This window comes from Aricia agestis, chromosome Z (genome assembly GCF_905147365.1).
Source record: "Aricia agestis chromosome Z, ilAriAges1.1, whole genome shotgun sequence".
Classification (NCBI taxonomy): domain Eukaryota; kingdom Metazoa; phylum Arthropoda; class Insecta; order Lepidoptera; family Lycaenidae; genus Aricia; species Aricia agestis.
In genome coordinates this window covers 38,245,199-38,270,143 of record NC_056428.1, presented here as the reverse complement: position 1 = coordinate 38,270,143, position 24,945 = coordinate 38,245,199, and the positions used below count along the sequence as shown (strand labels likewise).

Genomic DNA, 24,945 nt, shown 5'->3' with positions numbered 1-24,945 from the left:
CCACGAAACAGAGATACGACAGATCAAAATACTTCAAACATGTAGACCCAGCCCTATTTCAAGATTTCCGCAATAAGCCCGATAGGTGCTCTTCTAATATCTTTCTAGAAAATATTTTTTTGTAGTTGCAAAGACAATATTAAAAAATATATGTAATATGAAAATTAGCGCATTTATTAACGGCACGACAGGTAAACTCTTCAAAAAATAATAATAAGTGACTTTTGATCGTGCATAATTTGTGTTGTTTCAGCTTGCTTATTTTGGCACTTTGATCGTGGATATAATAAGATGTCTAATCATTATATAAAATTTAACTTTATCAATAACGTTTTATTATATCTGGACCATAAAGTTAATATACCAAGAGGAATAGAGCAACAATCTCGAGCTGTCAAACAAAACCGAAATAGTCTGTGTGTGAAAATTTGACATTTGTTTACGTATACAATTACACAAGCATCCTTCTAAGAGATTAAATTGTCAACGTGCCGATAAGTGGCGACTGGACGTCAAAAAGATGAAAAAAATAATTGGTTCTGCTGTCATGTATCACACGTCTCTTTTTACCACGCAGTGTTACTGATAGTGACATCTCGCTTGCTCAGGCCTTTGTTTCTCTATTCGGCTAGGTATATTAACTTTATTGTGATTTGGACCCAGATTCGAAATATTCAACTTCATCTCTCCTTTATCCAGTTCGTTTTATATCAACAAAACAGTTTCTCATATTATACCACAGTCCATAGCGCGTACCTATTATATAATTGCCCAAGAGCCAGCGACAGCCAGACGTTTGTCATTTTATAAAAGCTGAAAGTTTTCCTGTATAAAGCCTATTTCCGAACCCAAAGGGTAAAAACGGGACCCTATTAGTGAGACTTCGATGTCTGTCCGTCTGTCTGTCTGTCTCCAGGCTGTAACTCAAGAACCGCTATAGCTAAACTTCTGAAATTTTCACAGATTTTGTATATCTGGTGCCGCTATAACATCAAATACTACAAACAAAATAAAATTAAAATTTTTAAGCGGGCTCCCATACAACAAACGTTATTTTTTTGGTCTTTTTGGCTCGTAATCCATAATGGCAACATAAAGACACTTGAAATTTTCACAAAATCCTCAATTATATATTGTGTACTTTAATATTAACTAGTAAAATTAAAATAAAATAAATAATAAAGAGGGGCATCCATACAAAAAACTCAATTTTTTCCCTATTTGCGCTCTATAACGGTACGGAACCCTTCGTGCGCGAGTCCGACTCGCACTTGACCGATTTTTTTAAATTACGAAATCTTTAGACTAGACCTGCCGTCGCTGGCTCCTTTTATATAACACGTTGGTTTGGAATTTAATTTTGTAGTTTAATAGGAATCCAACAATAATTAGTAAAGAGTTAATAACAAAGCTCCATTAATGCTGTAATAAAATAACAGAATCGGGGTCTCTATTGTTTAATATATTTTATATTCACAAGTGACGAATTTTGTCACTTCGTCGCTTAGCGAAATCTAATTTACATATTGTAGTAAAGTAATGTCTACATAAAAATAAATATATAGCTTATACAGACGTTTCTACCACACTACACACTGAACATGAACCTTATTGCTTATTGATCACAATTTTGACGTTTGAACTTTTTTTCAAATTAAAAAGTTGTTGTGTCAATATTTTGACGTTTATACTTATTAAATATTAGAGTGCTGGCCGGACTAGTGCAAACTCAATCCAATCAAGATGACGTGCATCAGCCCAATCGTATTTACCCCCGGTTTCTGAAAGGCCTGTCAAATCACTGATCAACTAACACTGCTGTTAATTTAGCATGGATGTCAAATCAGTTTGAGTTTCTGTTACATTGATCAGCCGAAAATTAACTAATCTATGATCATTTTTAATTTGACTAGCGCTTTGTTTGTTTTCGTTCATTTCTTCACTATTAACTATCAAAAATGCAAATTAAATGTCAAAAGAAGGAATTGCAGACTGTCATTGCTTTCAAAAATTTTCTGGGAATTTCAAATCTGATACTTTTTGAAACATTGATCAGACGAAAATTAACTAATCTGTGATCATTTTGATTTGACCTGCGATTTGTTTATTTTCGTTAATTGTCAGAATTCCGAATTTCAATTTTTCAGACGATATCGAATCCTAAATTCTTCTTCATTATAGAAATGAAATTGATTGTAATATACATTTTTTGTAAATAAAACGAGTACTGCAAATAAACAGTTTCTTTGCATAATCCACGTATTTCTTACGAATTTTTATAAAAACTTCGTAATAAATGTGTTTACGAACCTTATAGTTACGTAGGTTCAAAAAGAAAATGTAGATTCACATAAAAAATAATTGAATTCTTAAGTTAATTCACCCACAATCACCGATTAGTTACAGTATATATTAAGTCTATGGTTGACACAGCTTTTGAGAAACCTTTAATCTATGATCACGGCTTGACAAGCGTTTCGGAAACCCAAAATGGCGGTTGACATATCATTCTCGAGTCAAATTGAACAGCTACCGTCAACTGACGCGCTGATCAAATAAAACTAAATAACCGTGCTTCTAGCAACTCAATTGTAACTTGACAAGAGATTTAACAGGCAATTAGTTAATTTTAGTGTTGATCAGCCTTTCAGAAACCGGGTGTTAATCGTACTGCCCGCATGTAGGGGCCTTTATTCATCTGCTAATTCCATAATCTCTCTGAACGCTTTTCATTTTCCATTATTTTCCGACACATACAGCCTTCGCATCTGGAAATAGTATTGCCATTAGCCACTCGAAGGAATGACTTTTATTTTTAATATTCACATTAATAGCAGCCCATTTGGAGCTATTACTTTAAATCTTTTAGTAGCTCCATAGTCCATACTTGAGTTGTTTAATGTTTTGTACTTTAGTTTGTTTACCTATTTAACATTTATTGTCCAACCTCATGTTTGATTAATTTTCATAACGATTATAAAAAATATGATAATAATTGATAACATTACGAATCACTGTTTATTTTATCAATAGTATTTTGTACATCCATATTAATATCCATATGACGTATTCGAGGACTTTTACACCCTCTTTCCAAGTGAGATTTGGTGAACTTTTGCTAGCCTTCAACTTTAAAAATAACAACCATAAAGTACCCCTTATAAAGTAGTTCGGCATATCTTCTCTATTTTCTAATGGCAATTTGTAATGGAATTCCTCCAGTTAACATTGTTAGTTGATATAAGATAGAGCTAAGTAGAAGCAGGAATAATCAGATTCTCTTTGAAGCCGCGTTAATGGATGCTTTGCATTTCCTTAATTGTAACTATACTGATACTTACCATTACGTATGTCAACGTATATGGCGTAGTGCAAACGAGCGGCTTAAGGCATTAATAATAATCGTAAACTATCGACGCTATGGTCAAATCTATTAGATGATTGACGCTTTATGTTTTACTCTACCCACCCTTAAATTATTTATTTTAATAAGTATAACATAAGTAGTAGTTATTTTCTCTGATATTACAATGTTCATAAAGTATAAAATAAGTAGATTAAAAATGTTGCGTTGTCGCCGCCTTTACTCTTTGAAAAATAATGGAAAATATTCATTTACAATCAATTTAGTCGTACAAATTGGCCTTTTTATCTTTGATGGCCTATTCATCTTTGATTGCTCACGTCACGTCGATTCTGCATGCTATGCACAGCTTTGTAATCGTTCGACAATCATGGCTATCTAACATGGCCCAACAATAAAAAATTAGTAATAAAAAGACTATGTGTAAAATTTTTGTATCGGTAGCACGGGACAGCTACTGTGTCTCGTTTGCTCCGCACAGCAATAGTCTACATGTTGCTATGCGATTATGTGCAGTTCTAACTTCTAAGTGATATGATTTATTTATTGTAGCGTGACCGAAGGCACCGCGAAGATTTTCTTTATAAAGTTCTTTTATTGCTTATTTTGATGTCTCAATAAGTTTTTGTAAACTGTATAGCTTACAAAAACTATAGTATGATGAAAACCGCGGCAAAGGAAAGAGAGTATACTCTTAGGATATTACCTATATACATTTTTTCATCCATTTTCATACACTAATTGAAATTGTCTACTACCACAGAATAGATAATAGTTGCTACTACTTAAGTTATAAATAAAAACTAAACTAATTAATAAGCTGTTGTATATATCATCTATCTAAATAAATAATGCTGTTTTAGCCCGGCCGCACATTGTCCGAAATTTCTGATCAGAAACAGTTGAACGTCCGCGCTGTCTCTTACATTTTGTACTGAGCCGAGTGAGCTCGAAGGATCGCCGGAAGGATATTTCGGATAGTGTGCGAGGTGGCGCGGGAGGTCCGGCGAAATTCAACTGTTTCTGATCAGAATTCGGACAATGTGCGGCCGGGCTTAGAATGTAGAAATATTTGAACAATTTTAGTTTGAATGTTAACTTTACAGTTTACTTACTATTAAACCAATAAATTCCTTATAAGCTTACCGTTTGCAAGTTACCAATAGCCATCGAAATAAAATACAGTATAGAATATAATGAAATTCGTGACCGCCATGATATTAAATGCACCATACAAGAAGCATGTCGCTACTGCACCGACGACAGATTGTATGCAAATACCGCTTTAGGAGCATACCGGCGACAAGTACTAATTACTGATATAAAGCTGCTAGTCGTCAACTTGTGTTATTTAACAGTTGCAGTTAAGTAAGTAGTTAAGTTGTACTTAAGTTTCTTTAGAAACAAACTGAAGGTTTTTTACTTTTGTAGTTTCAATTAAACCTTTTTCGAAACATTTTGGTCATAAACGCCTGTATACAAAACAAATTGCTACTTTATGTATATGTCCATTTTATAGTTAACTAAAAGTGCTAGATGGAGCTGAAAGAGTAAATTTTTGTGTGTTTTGTATGGTTAAGTGCCGCAGCGGCATGAATTTGCCCAAACAAAAATAAAAAGTTACTCCTCTTGCTATGCTACTTCCACAGTGATTCCTATATTATCATGACATCTAATACGAGCTTTTGCCCGCGACTTCGCTCGCGTTAAGAAGTATTATTATATACAAACTTTCATCCCCTATTTTAACCCCTTGGGGTTGGAATTTATGAAAATCCTTTCTTAGCGGATGCCTTCGTCCTAACATCTACCTGCATGCAAAATTTTAACCCGATCCGTCCAGTTTGGTCTGTGCCAACGCACAGCCCAAACCTCTCAACTCAAAGGTGACTGACTGACATTGTGATCTATCAACATAGATCAGTCACCTTTGAGTTTTATAGATAGATATCCATAACCTTTCATCTCAATTCACTTGTAGGTTAATACACACAAATAAAATTTCCTAACGTAACATAAAGTATTTAGCAATATAAAAAAAAATGTAAAACCGATATTTGTTTGCTTTATATCTAAATTAATTAGAAACGGAGATATTATACATTTTGTATTATGTTATCCTTATATTAAATTATACTATACGATACGAACGCTATATAGGGTTAATTCAGATCGTAAGGAGACGCGTAGATCCATTTCTAATTTCTAAATTTGTATGGATTTGACAGATTTACAAGACGGTTCACGCCATGTTCACGCAATTCAAATCTGTCAATTTAATTCAAATTTAGAAATCCATAGACTACATGCACCATCTTGTCGCGTTTCGGTCCGAATTGACCCTTACTGTAAGAACTAAACACATTTGTATTCATTTCCAATACGTTCTTTGTTAATTAAAATCACTGTAAATTCGCTACTCTGTGCGGTTTTTAATCTTGATTCGGTAGATTAAAGGAATGGTGATTAGAACTTGGTAGTTAAATGAAGCTTTCGATAAAAATACAGAGAAGCGCCGGTATTGGAAATTCTAATTTTGAATGAAAGTAGATGGTTTAAGAAGTAGTAGAGAAATTGTTAATATTATTATTTTTTAAATTGTCAAATTGTTAATTACCTCCAAATATATTTATATCCTAGATAATATGTACCATCGAGGAAATTGATTCCTAGGCAGTGGACGGACCTCGACGGACCTATGTCATGTGGGTGGCTTATGTCAATTCAATGTTAGCTGTGATCGGTCGGATGAGTTTGACACGACGCGACCAAACTACTTATATCCGCCATCAGCCTAGGAATCAATTTTTTCGATGGTACATTGTATATTTCATACATCAAGGCGCGCTGATATTAATGTTATTTTAATGTCCTTTTCGTCGATATTCGTACTGACAGACATCGACCTGCGAATTTTAGGGACTACTTGGCCTTAAGCATTTCTTTCGTAGCGACAAAACAATATTTTTGCAATGCATTGTTGCATGCAACAAAAGTTACTTGAAATCATGATAATGGCTTAATTAAAAGCTTATTCTAATTTTTATCTAACATTAATACAGTTTTAATCCAGTCCGGATCAGAAAAGACAGATACAGATTACATGACTCGAACGTGAACTTCATAATATTATCGAACGCTTATGTCAATTCCATACATTTTGATAGGCGATTCTATAAAGAAGCGATAAAGAAAACGTCTTGGCTAAAGACCCAGATATAGTTAGGCAACATAGTGAATTTTCATCATGCGTAATCATATTAACTTTATGTGCGTAACTCCGTAAGCCACCGCTATAAAATTATATTACCCGAATGTGTCTTTAAGAAAGTTTGCGAGTAGGTATATGGGTCACATCAAAATGAGCTAGATACTTCACTATCAAATGCCCATGTAAACGAGCAGTTATATCACGTAATAACTCTAATTTTTTTTAATATTTAAATCGTTATATCATACAATTACGCCACTGTATTTGAACCAAATTCCAAAAAAGGAGGTTTTGCTTTGAGTTTTTATTGCTGAAGCTGAATTTATGAACACCAAACACTTGAATTATAATCACTGTTTCACCAAAATTAACTCCTAATATTTTGTTAAGCGATGTATCGTAAAATTAAGAGACAGATTTACATTATGTTTCCCGCAACTTATTGTTACGCCGAAAGTGTGTGACTGAGAACCGTACATTCTTCCATAATTTAAAGTTCATGATGTTCATTCTCGGGACCTAAAGAAGCCATATCCATCAAAATCGTTTCAGCGGTAAAAGCGTAAAGAGGTAACTGACCAGTGATGGATTAACCCTTAATCAAATTAAGCAATTGCCTAGCTAATTCATCACATCACGAGAAGAAGCACAAAAAATCCGTCCTTAAGGCATCACGCCTCACTCTCATGTCACCAAAAACTAGTCCAAAAAAAGTTTAAAATTACTCCAAAAAAACCTTAACTGCCTAAAAGCTAATGTTTTTAGGCGGTAAAGGTTTAAAAATTTATTAGGTTTAGTTAAAAAAAAAACAAAACATAACTTATAGTAAATAATTAAAACATCATGCACCTCAATTAGAACTATGAGCGGATGTGTTCTAGAGCTCTGTTCTTAAATTCGTTCATTATCCGCACATAATATTATAGGTGCATGCGGATTCCTCAATATAGGTGCATGCGGATCATCTGCCACAATCCTCAGGATGCTGTTGTCACTTCCCCTTACGCGATTTATTAGAGATGCAGCTTTCTTGCCCATGAGTGCCCGGAAGCCATTCGTTGTTGCTTGTGCAAACATCTCGGACGGAGAAGTTTCAGCATCATCCTAAAGATATTGTTATATTGGATGCAAAGGGTGTTAAGAGATACTTTGGTATAGCTGATCCACAGGCCGCCCGTGTACAGATTCTGATAGAACGCTTTAAGGAGTGTGTGATTGAAGTGAAGATTCATCCGTACAACGTGCGAACCAACGGGCCAGCATATTACCTCGAACGATATACGGAGAAGGGGGCATGGATTGCTCAGGGCATCATAGTTCTAATCCGTCACTATAACTGACAGACTTTTACATTTATATTATTAGTGTGGATGAAAAAGGTTCCGCGTTATAACTAATCTTGGAGATTCATATACTTGAAAGGGCAAGTAAATGTCACAGCAATCTCCTCTGTACTTTCATTTCTTCAATAAGACATTACGTCAATGAAAAGTCCATAATATACTTACTAGATATTTGACCGAGCTTTGCTCGATATTCGATAAAACACGAATAAAATGACATTTTCTAAAAATGATTCCTAGCTAGATCGATTTATCGCCCCCAAAACCCCCTATATACACATGCAAATCGTTGGAGCCGATTCCGAGATTCCAATTATAAATAAATATATACACAAGAATTGCTCGTTTAAAGATATAAGATTATAGGTACAGGTAACAGGGTGTAACAAAAGTAAGTGTTAATATACTTTAGGGTATGTACTTACCATCGAAGAAATTGATTGACGGCAGTTGACGGGTCGACGTCATTTGATCGGATCGTGTCAATTCAATGTTATAGTTTGTGCGTTTTATGATGATATGCGTGACACATTATAATCGACAATAGTAGGGAAGTTACCTAACTAAAATTAATCGATAGTTTAAAAAATATCGAATCACTTCGTAAAGGAATTGCAATCGAAATTATCGATTTCGTACTGACATTTCAGTGGTGCCGGCGATTTAAAATGGCCGCCCTTTTTTATCGATTTGATTTCGATTCAACAGAGTTAATCTCTATTGACATAAGTTCCGTTTCATGCATATGACATTTTTCAAATGTTTTCGTAACAATAATTTTATACTCCTATTTCACAGTTAATATTTATAATTTTTATTAAGAAGTTAGCATTTAGTATCTTTTCATTTTTATTCATTAACAATTATAGGAAACATTTGTTTTTGTAGATGGAATATAATTTATTACATTTATATTTTTTTTGTTTTCTTGTAAAAAAAACCCGTAGCAAGGAACATGAAAACTGTCACCCATATCATCTTAGAATGCACAAACTATAATTATTGTAATCCGTCGGCTGGGTAAACTGGGTTTGACGTAACGCGACCAAACTACGTAGGTCCCCCATCTGCCTAGGAATCAACTTCTCTAATAGTACATACAATTACTATTTACACACCCTTTATGTAAAGGACAAAATATTGTCACTTATATAAAGTTCTCCGTGGAAGTCTAGCAGAGATGAAAGTGTTACTTTACCCTTTTTTTTCTATGAGCAACGGCCCAATGTTATGAATTTTCCAATACAATATAAATAATATATTATTAATTGTATAATAATTAATAATAATATAAAGATAATGTATGATAATAATTTTGGAAGTCGGTTAAAACATCACGTGTAGGTAACATAATTTACGTGACCACGTAATTCCACGGTAAAAGTAATTATAAATAGAATAGCATTTAGATTTATATGTAATTAAAGATTTTAACTTCCGTATTATTTGTGAAACCACCAGACCGTGGTTCTGTGCTGTTTGTTTTATATTAACGATTGTTACATCATTAATTCATTAGTGCTATCATCATCATCAGCAGTACCACGATTACGATATTTCAATCTAACATTTATCCCATCAAGCCCCATAAGCTCACTGGTAAGCGAGACACAATAGAATAACAATAGATTTCCAAGAATCCACGATCGAAGTATTAAGGGGGCGATTAAATTTAATTTATAGAGAGAAGGACGATGTTTGATTTCTGCTTTATGTCGCAGCGGAATGGGTCGCATTTTTCGTAGATGACACAGCGCGCTTAAAACTTGTACAGTTTATGAAAATGCAGCCCGCCCCGCTGCGCTCCGTCAAAGTGCGCGCGTAGCATATTAGGTACAGCGCGCTCCGTCAAAGTGTGCGCGTAGCATATTAGGTACAGCTTCGATGCAGTTTTGCCAATAAACATAAAAATCTATCTTTTCTGACTGGACTGGATTAAAACTGTATTAATGTTGGATTAAAATAGTGGAATCGGGGTACAGGAACAAGCTTTGCAGCTACGAAAGAAATGGGGTACGGTGTTTACAAACAAGAACCTACTACTGAGACTTTGCTGTATGTCTGTCGGTCTGTCTGTCTGGCCCAACTTAATTTACCAGCCGATCAGAAGACTATCATCAATGACATGTCATAATCCGACCAAATTATGAAGGTCCGCTGGCATTGAATCTATTTCTCTGATGATATAAGCCACCTCCAAGAGACATCGCTTTATCAATGCCAAATCCATACATTTGTTTTTGAACTTAGTTGTCAAAATTTTTTCTTTACGAGTACTTACTTGCTCTGAGTCGAGTAGTAGGTACCTAATCAGGTGTCTAAAGATACGCATGGAGGAATTGCTTTTTCTCTATGGTCCAAATGTTTTCCAAAGACATGCCTTCAATGAAAATACTCGAGAGCCTTTATTATGCTAGACGGAGAGAAATGATGATGAAGGGATGCGTGCGAGAGAGAGGGAAGATGGTTAGTGCAGGTTCAACGTTCGACTCGTGCGCAGTTTGTTGAACTGCAATCATTGCTTTGGAAAATTGTCAGGGTTGACAACAGTATCATAATCGTTTCCTAATTATTTAATAAAACAATATGATACAATATAATATTGTTGATTTTCGTGTTAAAAATATATATTATTATTAATTTTTTGAAAGAATGAAAAAAATTTAAATTTTATTATAAAAAGTTACCATTGTAATTTGTAATTCTTAATTGCATGTGATCTAAATAAGCTTGCGCGACTAGAATACCACGTGGATATCATCATTCAAAAACATGAGTAGACTTCATAAAACTTAACTCATGTATTGTTAAAACTAATTTTCTAAAAATATTCTACTATATCCTACTGGAATTGTGTAGACTAAATATATATTATTGTATCTATTATTCGTTTGTAATAGCTGTAATATTTTTAATGTCCATTTATTATTAATTACTATATCTACCATATTTCTTAATACTAAATAATCATTATGTAATTAATATCATAAAAGTGACAACCCTGAAGGACAGTCTCCGGGACCATATCGTTGTCCCTCTCTCGCCGATGAATCAGAGCGAGATGGGGTATTCGCGGAAGAAAGTACGACTCGTTACGTAACTTGCTTTATCGCCTGTACTATACGCGATTGTACTCACCGAAATAAATTATTATAGCTGCTATTCGCAAGTTTGCAGTGAAGAATCTGTGCGTATGACATAAATCATAGTTGTCGACGTACATGTACAAAGTACTATCAGAGACGTTGATTCCTAGGCAGATAGTCTGGTGGTAGACCTACATAGTTTGGTGGCGTAAGGGAGGGTCCACATGTCGCGTTACAACGTCGTCAACGTGGAACGGTGCGGCAACGTGGCACGGTACGTTATCGTGACGTGAAAATTTACGTCAACGTAACGTAAAAATGCACGTCACGATGTAGCAACATTGTACGTCACCAATCACCATGCCTTGTAAAACTGGTAGCAGTTTTACAAGGCAGTTTAGTAGTGAAGAATGTAGGTTCTTCACTACTAATCTAGATATGGACCGCACAATACGTATTCTGCTTCTGCTATTGTTAAGAAGACGGAGAGAGAGATTTAAGAAAAAAAAGACGTAAAATGTTGCTACACCGTGACGTGCATTTTCACGTTACGTTGGCGTAAATTTGCACGTCACGTCAACGTACCGTGCCACGTTACCGCACCGTTCCACGTTGATGACGTCGTGACGTGGAGATATAAACGGGCCGTTATGTCAAACCCAGCTGACAGGTAACAAATAACATTGAATTGACAAGATCCGACTAAATGACGTTGGTCTGTCAACTGCCTAGGAATTTCCTCGGATATACAATTTAGACACGTCATGTACAATGCACCATCGAGGAATTTGATTCCTATGCAATTGACAGACCAACGTTATTTGGTCGAATATGTCAATTCAATGTTAATTGTGATCTATCAGCTGGGTTTGACGTAACGCAACGAAACTACTTAGGTCCCCGATTTGCATTGGAATCAACTTCTCTGATAGTACCATCGAAGAAATTGATTCATAGGCAGTTGACGGACCTACAATAATTGGTCGGATTATGTCAACATAATGTTAGCTGTGATCTGTCGGATGCGTTTGACATGACACAACCAAACTAAGTAGATCCGCCATCTGCCTAGGAATCAACTTCTCTGGTAGTACAATGTTCACAACATTGTGCAATTGGACAATTTGAGTTTTCAATTTTCATGTTTGCATAGATGAGTGAAGCTGCAAAATACCTAGTTGTAGGTAACTAGGTATGCGTTTTCATTCTATTTCTCTAAAACTAATGACATAAAGGTTTTTCTGAATGTGATTACTGATTGTTTAAATTCTATTAATTTACTATTATGTAAAAAGCCACTAACTAGAACCACGTGACAAAATTGCAACGGAAATCTTATTTTAATAAAGTCGAGATCCTTTTCTGTGAACTTTATGGTAGATGCAGCGAAGAAAAGTAATTTAAAATTGTTAAGGCAGGCTTTAAAGTAACATAAATTATATTGCTCGAGTCACTTATACTTTATGCTTAGTTTACGGAGAATTTGTTTTCATTACCTTATTTCAGAAAATATAATAAAAAACAATAGGTAAACACGTGCCTTATTGTTTTATATAACCTTTATAAAGTTTACGCGTACCTTGAAACTTCTCTTTATCGCGAAAAATTTAATGCTTAAAAACATTTTTTACAAAGTTATTAAATACTTGCTTTTGCCCGCGAATTCTGAAAAGGACTTAATTTAAGGAAAAAAATCATTATGTGCCTCCGATAAAATATAGTCCAATTTTTAACACCGATAGATAGCTGGCGTGTATTTAGGAATGCACGCCAGCTTTCTATCGGTGTTAAAAATTTTGCAATCGGACCAGTAGTTTCAGAGATTACCTCCTACAAACAAAAAACAAACTTTAGCACTTTAATAATATAATACTAGTGTAGATAAAAATAATAAAAAACAATACTTAATTTGTAGAGTAGTTCGACTTCCAAGAATCGTGTGAGAATATACTGACTACACGAGTTGTTACCGGCTCATGCGTTAAATGTTAAAATAATTCATTATAATTATATTTAAAAAATTACCTCGCCTAGCAAGTAACACGAATAATATTATAGAATTTAATTAAAAATATAAAGAGTATTCTTTTGTTTGTTTCTTTGCATCGAATTAATTAAGCTCTACAACTGCTGAGTTTCTTACGCCGGTTCTTCTCGCCGGGTTAGTTCCCGAACCGGTGGTAGGCCTCATGTAGACGTTCAGAGCACATTTGCAAAAATTTATTCTGAATAAAAAAGTTTGAGTTTGAGTTTGCTGGACAGAATTTGATTAAATACCTTGAAAGGGCGCGAGAAATTAACGTTATCCAAGAAATCGTATTCAGCACGCACGACAATCCTGAATATACTTACCTCTATTAAATACTTATTAGTTACGAGCTTTTGCCCGCGGCTTCGCTCGCGTTAAGAAGTATTATTATATACAAACTTTCATTCCCTATTTTAACCCCTTAGAGGTGGAATTGATCAAAATCCTTTCTTAGCGGATGCCTTTTTTTTTATGAAATAAGGGGGCAAACGAGCAAACGGGTCACCTGATGGAAAGCAACTTCCGTCGCCCATGGACACTCGCAGCATCAGAAGAGCTGCAAGTGCGTTGCCGACCTTTTAAGAGGGAATAGGGTAATAGGGGAGGGTAGGGAAGGGAGGGAAAGGGAATAGTTGAGGGTAGGGAAGGGAATAGGGTAGGGGTTAGGGGATTGGGCCTCCGGTAAACTCACTCACTCGGCGAGACACAGCGCAAGCGCTGTTTCACGCCGGTTTTCTGTGAGAACGTGGTATTTATACGGTCGAGCCGGCCCATTCGTGCCGAAGCATGGCTCTCCCACGTATAATATCTACCTGCATGCCAAATTTCAGCCCGATCGGTCCAGTGGTTTGGGCTGTGCGTTGATAGATCACCATGTCAGTCAGTCACCTTTGAGTTTTATATATATAGATTACTTAGATACATTAGTAATAAGGAAGTTACAAATTTCCCAAACTTTACCAGAAGCGGGGCTTTTGTTTTAAATGCAAGAATATGTTTAGAATAAAATTTGTACATAATTAGTCCATTGCAGTTTCCTTAAACAATTTTAAAATCAGTTTCGGGCACAGCTACGTTTAAAAATATTGCTTTAGCCGGACGTTTTTAAGCATATTTAGGGGCAAAGGGCCTGTCCACATCTCCACGTGACGACATCGTCAACGTGGAACGGTGCGGTAACGTGGCACATTACGTTAACGTAACGTAAATCACGATATAGCAACATTGTACGTCACCATGCCTTGTTAAAGAATGTAGCAGCATTCTTCACTACTAATCTAGATGTGGACCGCACAAAACGTATTCTGCTTTTGCTATTTTTGTTAAAACAGAGAAAGAGAAGAAAAAGTTTTAACGTTACGTTGACGTAAATATACACGTCACGTCAACGTACCGTGCCACGTTACCGCACCGTTCTACGTTGACGACGTCGTGACGTGGAGATGTGGACAGGCCCATAGAGAGATATCTAAGAGCAAAGCGGTAGTTAGCAAATAATAATAATAATTAGTAGGCTCTTCGTTGTAGCACCAAAATGAGAAAGTTTGAATCACACTGGTCTAGACCCTATTTAGTATCAATATGTCCCAATAACAGCTAGTTAACACTAGTCCTGACCGTAAGTGACGTACGTAAACGATTCGCGCCCTTTCAATTGCGGTCGTAATATGCACTTAAGTGGACTTTCATTGGCAAATAGAGTTGTATATTTGTCAATAGAGTTGTAGGATAGGTCAGCAGAATGTATGATTTCGATGAATTATGGAAGTTGCTTGTAAGGTGTTGAAAAAAAAAAATTGAGTCGCGTCACGCGTTGAAGTCTTTTTTGTTATAATTTTTGTGTTAAGAAAAAATACATACCTAATCTGTGAATATTTCCTATAACCATGATAATATAAATTATAGGGTTGCGAAGATTTATCAAATTTTTAAGGTATAGGTATGATCTGCTTAGATTATAATGTACCTACTATTAATTTTTTATACTAAAACACAATATGATTTTCTTTACTATGACAATAATTTTTCGTTTTCCTAAACCGTAAATCATGCCTAAAATATAACAAACAGATTTTTTAAACTTTTCTCTCTTTGATAGAATTTGCTAGGGTGACTGTTTATCTTTTAATACAGAGCAACTTAATAAGGGCACCAGTTTCCCTCCTTTATTTTGTAACTTCATCTTAATAATTATAATATATTCTTTTGTAATATGGGTGTAGTCAATAAATATTTCTGACTATTATATTATACTTTTTCTCACACAGCATTTGCCAAAAAGAACTGCGAGGGAATCTCTATATTTTTCAAACTCTATCTCAGCTAAGCTTATGCTTAGGTATGTTATAAAAAAGGATCCTTGATAGTAGTCCATACTTCGATATTAATACTAATATACTAATAATATTTGAAATGCGAAAATGTGTCTATCTGTCTGTTACCTCTTCACGCTTAAACCACTGAACGGAATTTGATGAAATTTGGTATGGAGATATTTTGAGTCCAAGGAAAGGACATAGGATATTTTTATCCCGGAGAAATCCCGGAGTTGCGGGAATCAACTAATCTAAATATCAATTTTTGTTTCCAGATCAGCATATAGATAGCGCTAGTGCTGGCAAAGCGGCGGCTCCGTGCAAGGTGTGCGGGGACAAAGCTTCGGGATACCACTACGGCGTCACCTCCTGTGAAGGCTGCAAGGTATGATGATGATTATTATGGTGATTATAGTAGTGCAAGGTGTGCGGGGACAAAGATTCGGGATACCACTATGGCGTCACCTTCTGTGAAAGCTGCAACTTGCAAGGTATGGTGATGATGATGATGATTGATGTTGAACTTGGCCGATTATTTGTACTGATTGTGGTGGACATTTGGACCAAATTCCATACATTTTATATCATATTCCTTTACTAGTATTTTATTTATGGAAATGCATTGCTTTCATCATATTTGTTCACATCATATTATACTTTCGCACAAACCTCGATAGCGTGATTGTTATTTAAATATTCGAACGTGCTTCCACATAAAAAATATCGTTCAAAAGCTCAATTTAAAGCTTTCAATTTTTTCAGCGCTTTAAAGCAGTAAATTCCTTTTCTCCTTCTAAGCTCTCAAGTTTGAGGTTAATCTGTTTTTGTTGCCATTTTAAAGCTTGTTGCAAACTGCAACTAATTGAATGAACAGGGAAAGAAAAATATATTTTCTTATGTCTCCGTGTTTGTCAAAGTTTGTTTGATAAAACTTTTGTTAATTATTATTTACATTGCTTTAAAAAATAACAAGGAAACTTTTCTTCAAAGTGCTCATGCTTGAAATCTTTGATTTATTTTAATAACAAGAAAACAAAATGCAGTCAAAGGAAAATTCTTTTTCCCGATAGAAAAGTTAATGTAGTAAACAAGAGTAATATTAAAATCTAATTATTATGCAACAATAGTTAAATAGTGAAAGTTCCTGCAAAAGCTTTAATTGGACACTGAAGAAAGCTTCCAGAAATAAAAACTTATGGTCGATTTACACGGGTGACTAACGGGTCGATTTTAGTCACCCGACAAGTCACCAGTGGAATCGCCTGTCCAAGTCGAATCGCCACCCCATTTACACGGGTGACTAACGGGTCGATTTTAGTCACCCGGCAAGTCACCAGTCAACAGTAGTATTCGCAGCAAGCGATCGCTTGCGACTGAGCGTTTGCACGGTCGATTTTAGTCACCAGCCGCATGCGGCCATTGGCCGCACCACTTTGGGGCTTGCGACTTTAGCCGCATGCGGCGTAGTCGCATTGCCATTTACACAGTCGATTTTCGCCGTGCGGCGTAAATCGTGCGGCTTTAGTCACCCGTGTAAAGCGGCCATTACACTAATATACTCTAATAAACTCAGTTTTGTACGAATTTATCTGGCATCAGCAGGTTTAGCATAAATATTAAAACTGAGAGATTTTAAAGAGAAAATTAGAGATCCTTTATCAATCTGTCTATTGCCTCATGTCTTTTCTCGTGCGTAGAAATTGAGGCTCGCTACGCTGCGCCCCATCATAATGTAATGTCAGAGAAGTCGATTCCTAGGCAGATGGCAGACCTAAGTAATTTGGTCGCGAGTCAAACCCATCCGACCGATCACAGCTAACATTGAATTGACATAAGCCGACCACATGACGTAGGTCTGTCAACTGCCTATGAAAGACTTTTAACGATGATACCGTATTTAAAGTTCTATTCCTGCAGGCGTAGTATGGTCACCACAGCAACGGTTTCTTTCTATAGAAGAAAAGAATAGACAGACAAGACAAAGTGACAGAGACAATAAAAATCCGCCATTTTGTCGATAAAAGCTGTCAGTATGTCGATTCTTTCCCATGTCTACTGTTGTTATTCGCTTCGCAGCTTATTTGCTCTTCTGGGTTCGCCAGGGTTTCTTCCGTCGGAGCATCCAGAAGCAGATCGAGTACCGGTGCCTGCGGGACGGCAAGTGTCTGGTCATCCGGCTCAACAGGAACCGGTGCCAGTTCTGCCGTTTCAAGAAGTGCATTGCGGTTGGCATGAGCAGAGACTGTGAGTTTTAAACCGACTTTCAAATAACACTATACACATACAGGGTGTGACAGAACTAAGTGATAGAACTTTAGAGTTTAGGGTGTATGTATGTGTCCGTAGAGTTCACTGTGAAAGCAGCAGCGCTGAAAGAGCAATTTTTTATTTATTTGTATGAGCAAGCACCCCAGCGTCATGCATTTTCCCAAACAAAAGTTTAAATCTTTCAATCTTTCAGTGCTGCTACTTTCACATCGAACTTTAAACCCACCCCAAAAGTATTATCACTTATTTAGTATTGTTACACACTGTATAGGATAACAATATTTTTTTGTTATACTTAAACTTTGTTATACTATTGATGTAGAAGTTCTTGGAGTGATATGAATTGATATTTATTATACAGTGTATTTATTATAAATTTTTTTTTTCACTTTTGTATGGGCAAGAGCCCCAGCGCCACGAGTTTCTCCATACAAAAGTGAAAAAAAAATTTGGTCTTTCAGCGCTGCTACTTTCACAGTGAACTCTCTACAAGGAACACGTACACACCCTAAAGTATTATCACTTATTTTTGTTACACCCTGTATATAGACTATTAATAGTTATATTCGTTATTTTTAATGTTATTTTTGGGTAATCAGGTAGTCCCATAAGACCTAGTCATGGCAGAAATGAGTTTTCAGATGTATCATGTAAGTAATTTTAGTTTTTTTCATGTTCTTCAATGTTATACAATTTGATAAATGAAGTACTATGAAAATAAAAATAATTAATCATTGTAACAACGTGTTTTGTCATTTTAAAGTGTTATTATAAGCACACGAAACTAATTTTTTTACGTACTTCGGAAAACATTTACTGAATTGTTATTTTAAATGCAATTGGTATAAATTAGGGTTTTCCGATTTCGGTCCAAGTTCCAGCAAGCAATTATAGTGTGGTCACTGTAGAGCAGAGATCTAGTTCGCTTGTATATGGGATGTCAATTAAGTTTTCCGATAAACCAGACCTAAATCAATTACCACTACAGCTCTGAATTCTGAAACTACAAGATAGCTGTTGCAACATGACACTATTAATACACAAAATCAAGAAATTTTTCTTTAGGTTCGAATTTTCTCATACGATTTTGATGTAATATAATACTCAATCTTATTATTTAAACGAGGCCATCTTTAGTCATAATTCTTTTTTTGGTAATGCGAATTGTGAGCTTTGGGGTAGAATTGTAGAAAAACAATCTCGACAATACTATGCATCTATTTCTAAAATTTTGCCCCTATCCTTGAAATCCGAGCAAAACTTAGTCTCACAGGTTTTAATATCCCGTTAAACGCCATGGGGCACACCAGTTGGCCAACAGTACACTTGCCCTGCGCGCCGAATGGGAAAACACTATTTTAATCAATTTTACACATTCGTTTTTTTTTTCTCCATTTTATTTATTTACTTTAATAAGGTTCACCAACAGTACATTTCGTAGGAAATGTAATAAAACCCACTTTCAAATAGAATATATTAATAATTACTACAAAATATATATAGGTATATTCCCAAAAACAATGTCACTCAGCCTGTGTCCCCCATGGCCTGTGCGAGCAGAAACTAAGATTTTCGTTACAAGGAGCCGCGCGGGTCGTGGTGTTGGACGCGGTGTCGGACAACCCCCACGCCTTTACAACATTTACAAAACTTAGTTTATCTTCTTTTACTGTCTTATTATACAAAATGAAATAAATATTTAAGGGTTGTATGGGAGCCCCAGTCCCATTGGGGACAGAAAAAAATCACATTTGTTGTATATGGATTGCCCCATACAACAAACGTGATTTTTTTGTGTGATAAATACTATATATTATGGGGTAAGTATAAATAAGTTCTCACACAAATCTCTAAAAATTCCTGTCGTTAGTCAAAAACCAAATAAAACCCATTAGTCTAGAGGGCCATGCGGGTTTCACTGCATTGACAAAAGCTAAGTTATCATGTTCGTTGGCCTGCCAGAAGTGTCATATTCGGTCGGCGTTTAACGTGATAAATATGGACATGCATATTATGGACATGCATTATACTTATAATGCATATTACACAGGGTTAAACCCTTATCTAATAAACGCACAGATTTATCAATTGCGAGAGATCTACTCGTTGAATTGTCGTTCCCATAGCAGGTGTGGGGTCCGCGGTAGTGTTAGAAAACAATATAGAGCATAGATCAATGCACCGCGCCTTATTTTCCAATTAGGGATCTAACACCGATGCAGTGTGCATCAGTTCGGCGAAACCGTTCGTACAATGAGGACTTGTTTCTCAGCCGTCAGGTACGGACGAGTGCCAAAGCGACCGAGGGAAGCCGTCATGGAGAGCATGCCCGATCTCGCTAGGAACCTGGTACCGGCTCCGGTCCCGGCCCCGGTGGAGGAGATCGACAACGAAGTCCTGCATCAGGACCTCACTAAGGAGATGGTGAGGATAGTCCTCACCGCGCACCGAATGTTCGGCCCGTCGTCCGCTGAGCTCAAGGACGGCATCCAAGTACGAACGATCCGACTGAACCTGAACGATTCCGATGAAGGTAATAATAATTATGTTTCAATGGAGTCTTTGTGCACCTATTGCCCCAAATACGAGCTGTCAACAACATTCCAGGTATTGTTGTTGACAGCTCGTGTTCAACAATAATACCTGGCGTAGAAATGTTTTGGATATGTTGCTACGACTACTCACAATAATAATTGTTTTTAAATTTAATGCAAATATTATTTAATGCAGAAAATCAGATAGTCCAAAGCTACAACAATAAAAGAAACTAGTTACATTTTTGGTCATCTTAGCAAATTAAAAAACCGGCCAAGTACGTGTCGGGCCACGCGCTATGTAGGGTTCCGTAGTACCGCTAGTTTTTGATAATTTTGTATGGTCAATAAATGTACATTTATAACGTGTTTTACACTACTAACAACATCATCTTAGTTACGTTCAAAAGAATTTGAACGAAAAGTGCCTTTATATTTCGCCAAATACATTTTTTTAGTTGATCGACTATAACTCAAAAACTTATGAAGTCTTCTTAGCCGTGATAGTTTTCCTTTTAAATTCAGCATATTTCCTACTTCCGTGATTTTTTTCACATTTCCAGAAGCAACCGTTTAGCCGGTAGAAGGGGGGACTGGACTGGACTCACTGAACGATTTTTTCCACTTTAAAACTTAATATTTCACAAACGGATCCGTAAATCGAAAAATGATCTATGAACTCCTAATATTTTAAAAAACCTATCCAACGACACCCCACCCAATGGGGTGGCCGTGAAAAAAAAATTCATCCTCGCTAGATGTGTAGGGAAGGTACCATAAAAAATATTTTTTTTAAGATTTCATGTACCATTTTGTCGGCATCATTAATATGTGCATTCATGCCAAATTACAGCTTTGTAGGTCCTATAGTCTCTGAGAAAAACCGCGGACAGACAAACGGATGGACGGACAGACAGACGGACGGACAGACCGAAACTATAAGGGTTCCTTGTTTACTATGGAACCCTAAAAATCAGAATATATCGAGGTAATTCTTTAATTTGTCACAACAATTGGACAAAATAAGGTCAATAAACCCTTACTTCAGTACTACTACACTTCTTCAGTAGATTATGAGAAATTGTAAGCTTGGTACGTGAACATTAATGAACATAATATTATGTTTACATTATAAGAAGCAAAGACAAACAAAAGATGTGGGCGAAAGGCCCATAGACGACCTTAATTGTTGTACTTAATAATAAAATAAAAAAACCGGCCAAGTGCGAGTTGGACCCGCCCATGAAGGGCTCCGCAGCAGCAATAAGGTTTATTTTTATGGAATTAAAAAGTTTTTGATTTATTTTTATATTTCAGTTGATTTAGTGAAAGTTTATTATTTTAATGTTTACCATTTATGACGTAAAAAAACTACTTGCCAGATCCCGTTCAAACCAATTTTCGTTGGTAGTTTTTGTAGTAATGTACATCATATATATTTTTTTAGACTTATCATGCCATTACTTTAGAAGTTATAGTGGGGGGACACAAATTTTACCGCTTTGGAAGAGTCTCTCTCGCAAACTATTCAGGTTAGAAAAAAATAATATTAGGAACCTCAATATGATTTTTAAGGATCTATCCATAGATACTCCACACGCATAGGTTAGATGAAAAAAAAATTGTTTGCTTCAGTTGTACCTATGGGGACCTCTAAAATTTTTTATGGTTTTCCATTTTTATATCAAAATCTTAATGCGGTTCACAGACTACATCTATTTACAATGTTTCAATAGTATAGCTCTTATCGTTTTGGAGAAAAGTGCCTGTGACATACGGACGGACAGACAGACAGACATGACGAATCTATAAGGGTTCCGTTTTTTGCCATTTGGCTACGGAACCCTAAAAAGAAACATTAACTTCTGTCCACAGGGAGCGGCGACGACGCACCAAGTTCGTCCACAGGACGTCCTGTCGACGTTCTGTCGACTCTGTGGTACCATATCGCCCACCGAATGACCCCGTCGGTGCAGCAGCTGGTGGAGTTTGCTAAACGCATCCCCGGCTTCAACCTGCTGCCGCAAGACGATCAGCTTATACTGATTAAGGTAAAGATCGAATAGAGGATTGGGTTCTTCTAAGCTAGATGACTTGCTAGGCTAGGCTAGGTGGCTATTTCCTCGACGCTCAGTCCATGTGGTGCCTCAGCTTAACCGAGTCACATCCCCAACCCGAGGCAAGCATAGAGCGTTTCCTCTGCGTGTTAAAAATAGTGGGTACTTCTGGTGAGTAGAGTGGTCTGGGTGGACCACCACCCCATAATTTGGTAAACATAATTACCTAATTATGTTTTAATTTTATTATTTAGTCCAGATTTTACCCAACTTCTATAAATTCAACGCAAACTATGTCTAAAGTGAAAGACAAGTAAAAGATATATCTCTCTTTATTAATAAATGTGGAAAGTATAGGTATATCGAAATCATATTTCAGTAAATCGTCTTAATGTTTCTGAAATTGGGGTGAAGTAACAAATAAGCAGGTACACATTTCAGAGTTTGCCTCATAAGTATCTTAAAATTTCCTTTTTCATAAATACCCCGAGGTTGTACGCTTTTTCCGAAGTCTGAAGGTAAAGATGGCAGAAGCCAATGTCAGACATGCACAAATATTATCATAATCATAAATTCTTGTATCAACAAGAAATAAATTTGACTGTCTGATCAGGTTTCGATTAAGTTGTTGTTGATACTATCTTTATATATTTCTTTAAGAAGCTGTATATAAGTATATATGTACAGTATTTCGTTATTTATTCTTTCGTAGGTTTAAATATTATTTTCAGAATACACAATGTCTGAATCGATCAAAATGTTTATGTAAGACTGCATTGCAATTGACTTTGTTATATACCCATGTCTTGCTCCTGCGACTATTTTAAGCTATTGCCTACATTATAATTTATAACATGAAGCTTGCGAAATTTAAATATGTATATTTGCGACATTCAATATTGTACAATATTTTACTTGTATATCTTTATAATATTTTAACTACATACTTAGGATTTGTTATGTGCACGGAGTGAGTTCGTCCGTGCTATTTTTAATATTTTGCTGTTTTTGTTTATAATTAACTAGCTGTTGCCCGCGACTTCGTCCGCGTGGACTTTATAGTGTTCCCGTACATCGATTGAGTCGTTTACGCGCAAATCAGAAGAGTATACTGTGTGGGAACCGCACATTTTTCCGGGACAAAAAACATTCCTTGTCCCAGATTCAAATTAGTATCTCCAATCTCCATGCTAAATTTCATCAAAATGAAAATAGATTAAATAGGCGAGAATCATAAAACTTTATTATGCGGGAACCGTATATATTCCGGAATAAAAAGTATCCCTTGTCCTTTCCCGAGACTGAAAGTATTGCCATACTAAATTCCATCAAAATTCGTATATTGTGCAGTAAACAGTAATTTTTCCGGGACAAAATGTATCCTATGTTCTTTTTCGGGACTCAAAGTATCTTTATACCGAATTTCAGCAAAATGGGTCCAGCCGTTTACGCGTGATATCGTGACCACACGAAATATAACGTTCCGCGCAGCTTCGCCCGCGTAAATTAAATATTCCACAGACAAATTAGTCCACAAAAATAGCCTATGATCCTTCACGTGGTCTAATTCTTACCTGTGCCAAATATCAGAAAAATTGCTCCAGTAGTTCGTGAGATAAGCCCTTTCAAATAATTTTCCCAATTTTTTCCACATTTTTCTCTATTTCTTCGCTCTCATTAGTCTTAGCATGATAAAATGTAACCTATAGCCTTTCTCGATAAATGGGCTATCCGACGCTGAAAGAATTTTTCAAATCCAACCAGTAGTTCCTGAGATTAGCGCGTTCAAATAAGCCATTTCAAATAGTTTCTCCCGTTTTTTCCACACTTTTATCTATTTCTACTCTCCTATTAGTCTTAGCGCAATAAAATATAACCTATAGCCATTCTCTATAAATGGACTATTTAACACGGAAAGAACTTTTCAAATCCGACCAGTAGTTCCTGAGATTAGCGCGTTCAAATAAGCCATTTCAAATAGTTTCTCCCGTTTTTTCCACACTTTTATCTATTTCTACTCTCTTATTAGTTTTAGCGGAATAAAATATAACCTATAGCCTTTCTCGATAAATAGGCTATTTAACACTGAAAGAACTTTCCAAATCCGACCAGTAGTTCCTGAGATTAGCGCGTTCAAATAAGCCATTTCAAATATTTTCTCCCGTTTTTTCCACACTTTTCTCTATTTTTTAGCTCCCATTAGTTTTAGCGTGATAAAATATAGCTTATAGCCTTCCTCGATAAATAGGCTATCTAACACTGAAAGAATTTTTCAAATCGGACCAGTAGTTCCTGAGATTAGTGCGTTTAAATAAGCTCTTTCAATTAATTTCCTCCCGTTTTTTCAACACTTTCCTCTATTTCTTCGCTCCTATTAGTATTAGCGTAATAAAATATAGCCTATAGCCTTCCTCGATAAATAGGTTATCTAACACTGAAATAATTTTTCAAATCGGACCAGTAGTTCCTGAGATTAGCGCGTTCAAACAAACAAACAAACAAACTAACAAACTCTTCCGCTTTATAATATTAGTATAGATTGGTGCCTTTCAACTGGCCATTTCTTTCTTTTTTTTTTATTTGTTTTTTCCATTTCGAATGTTAAACAATTCTATTGTTTTAACAAGTTGAAACTCTGCCCCATCTCCACAGGACAAACATAATACCTCTAGTGTGGGGATCCGTAACACATCATGTAATATATTTTTTGTATTTATTGTAGGTATAATTGACATGTT

General features: G+C 35.9%; 1 protein-coding gene across 1 annotated transcript in view; it reads left to right on the top strand.

Moving 5' to 3' along the window:
- LOC121739305 (ecdysone-induced protein 78C-like) overlaps positions 1–24,945 on the top strand; it is an 86,155-nt gene that overhangs the window by 58,856 nt on the left and 2,354 nt on the right. The window contains exons 3-6 of the mRNA XM_042131684.1: positions 15,624–15,733; positions 17,451–17,592; positions 19,889–20,149; positions 22,026–22,201. Coding sequence (XP_041987618.1) covers positions 15,624–15,733; positions 17,451–17,592; positions 19,889–20,149; positions 22,026–22,201 — 689 coding nt within the window. The remainder of the gene's footprint in view (positions 1–15,623; positions 15,734–17,450; positions 17,593–19,888; positions 20,150–22,025; positions 22,202–24,945) is intronic.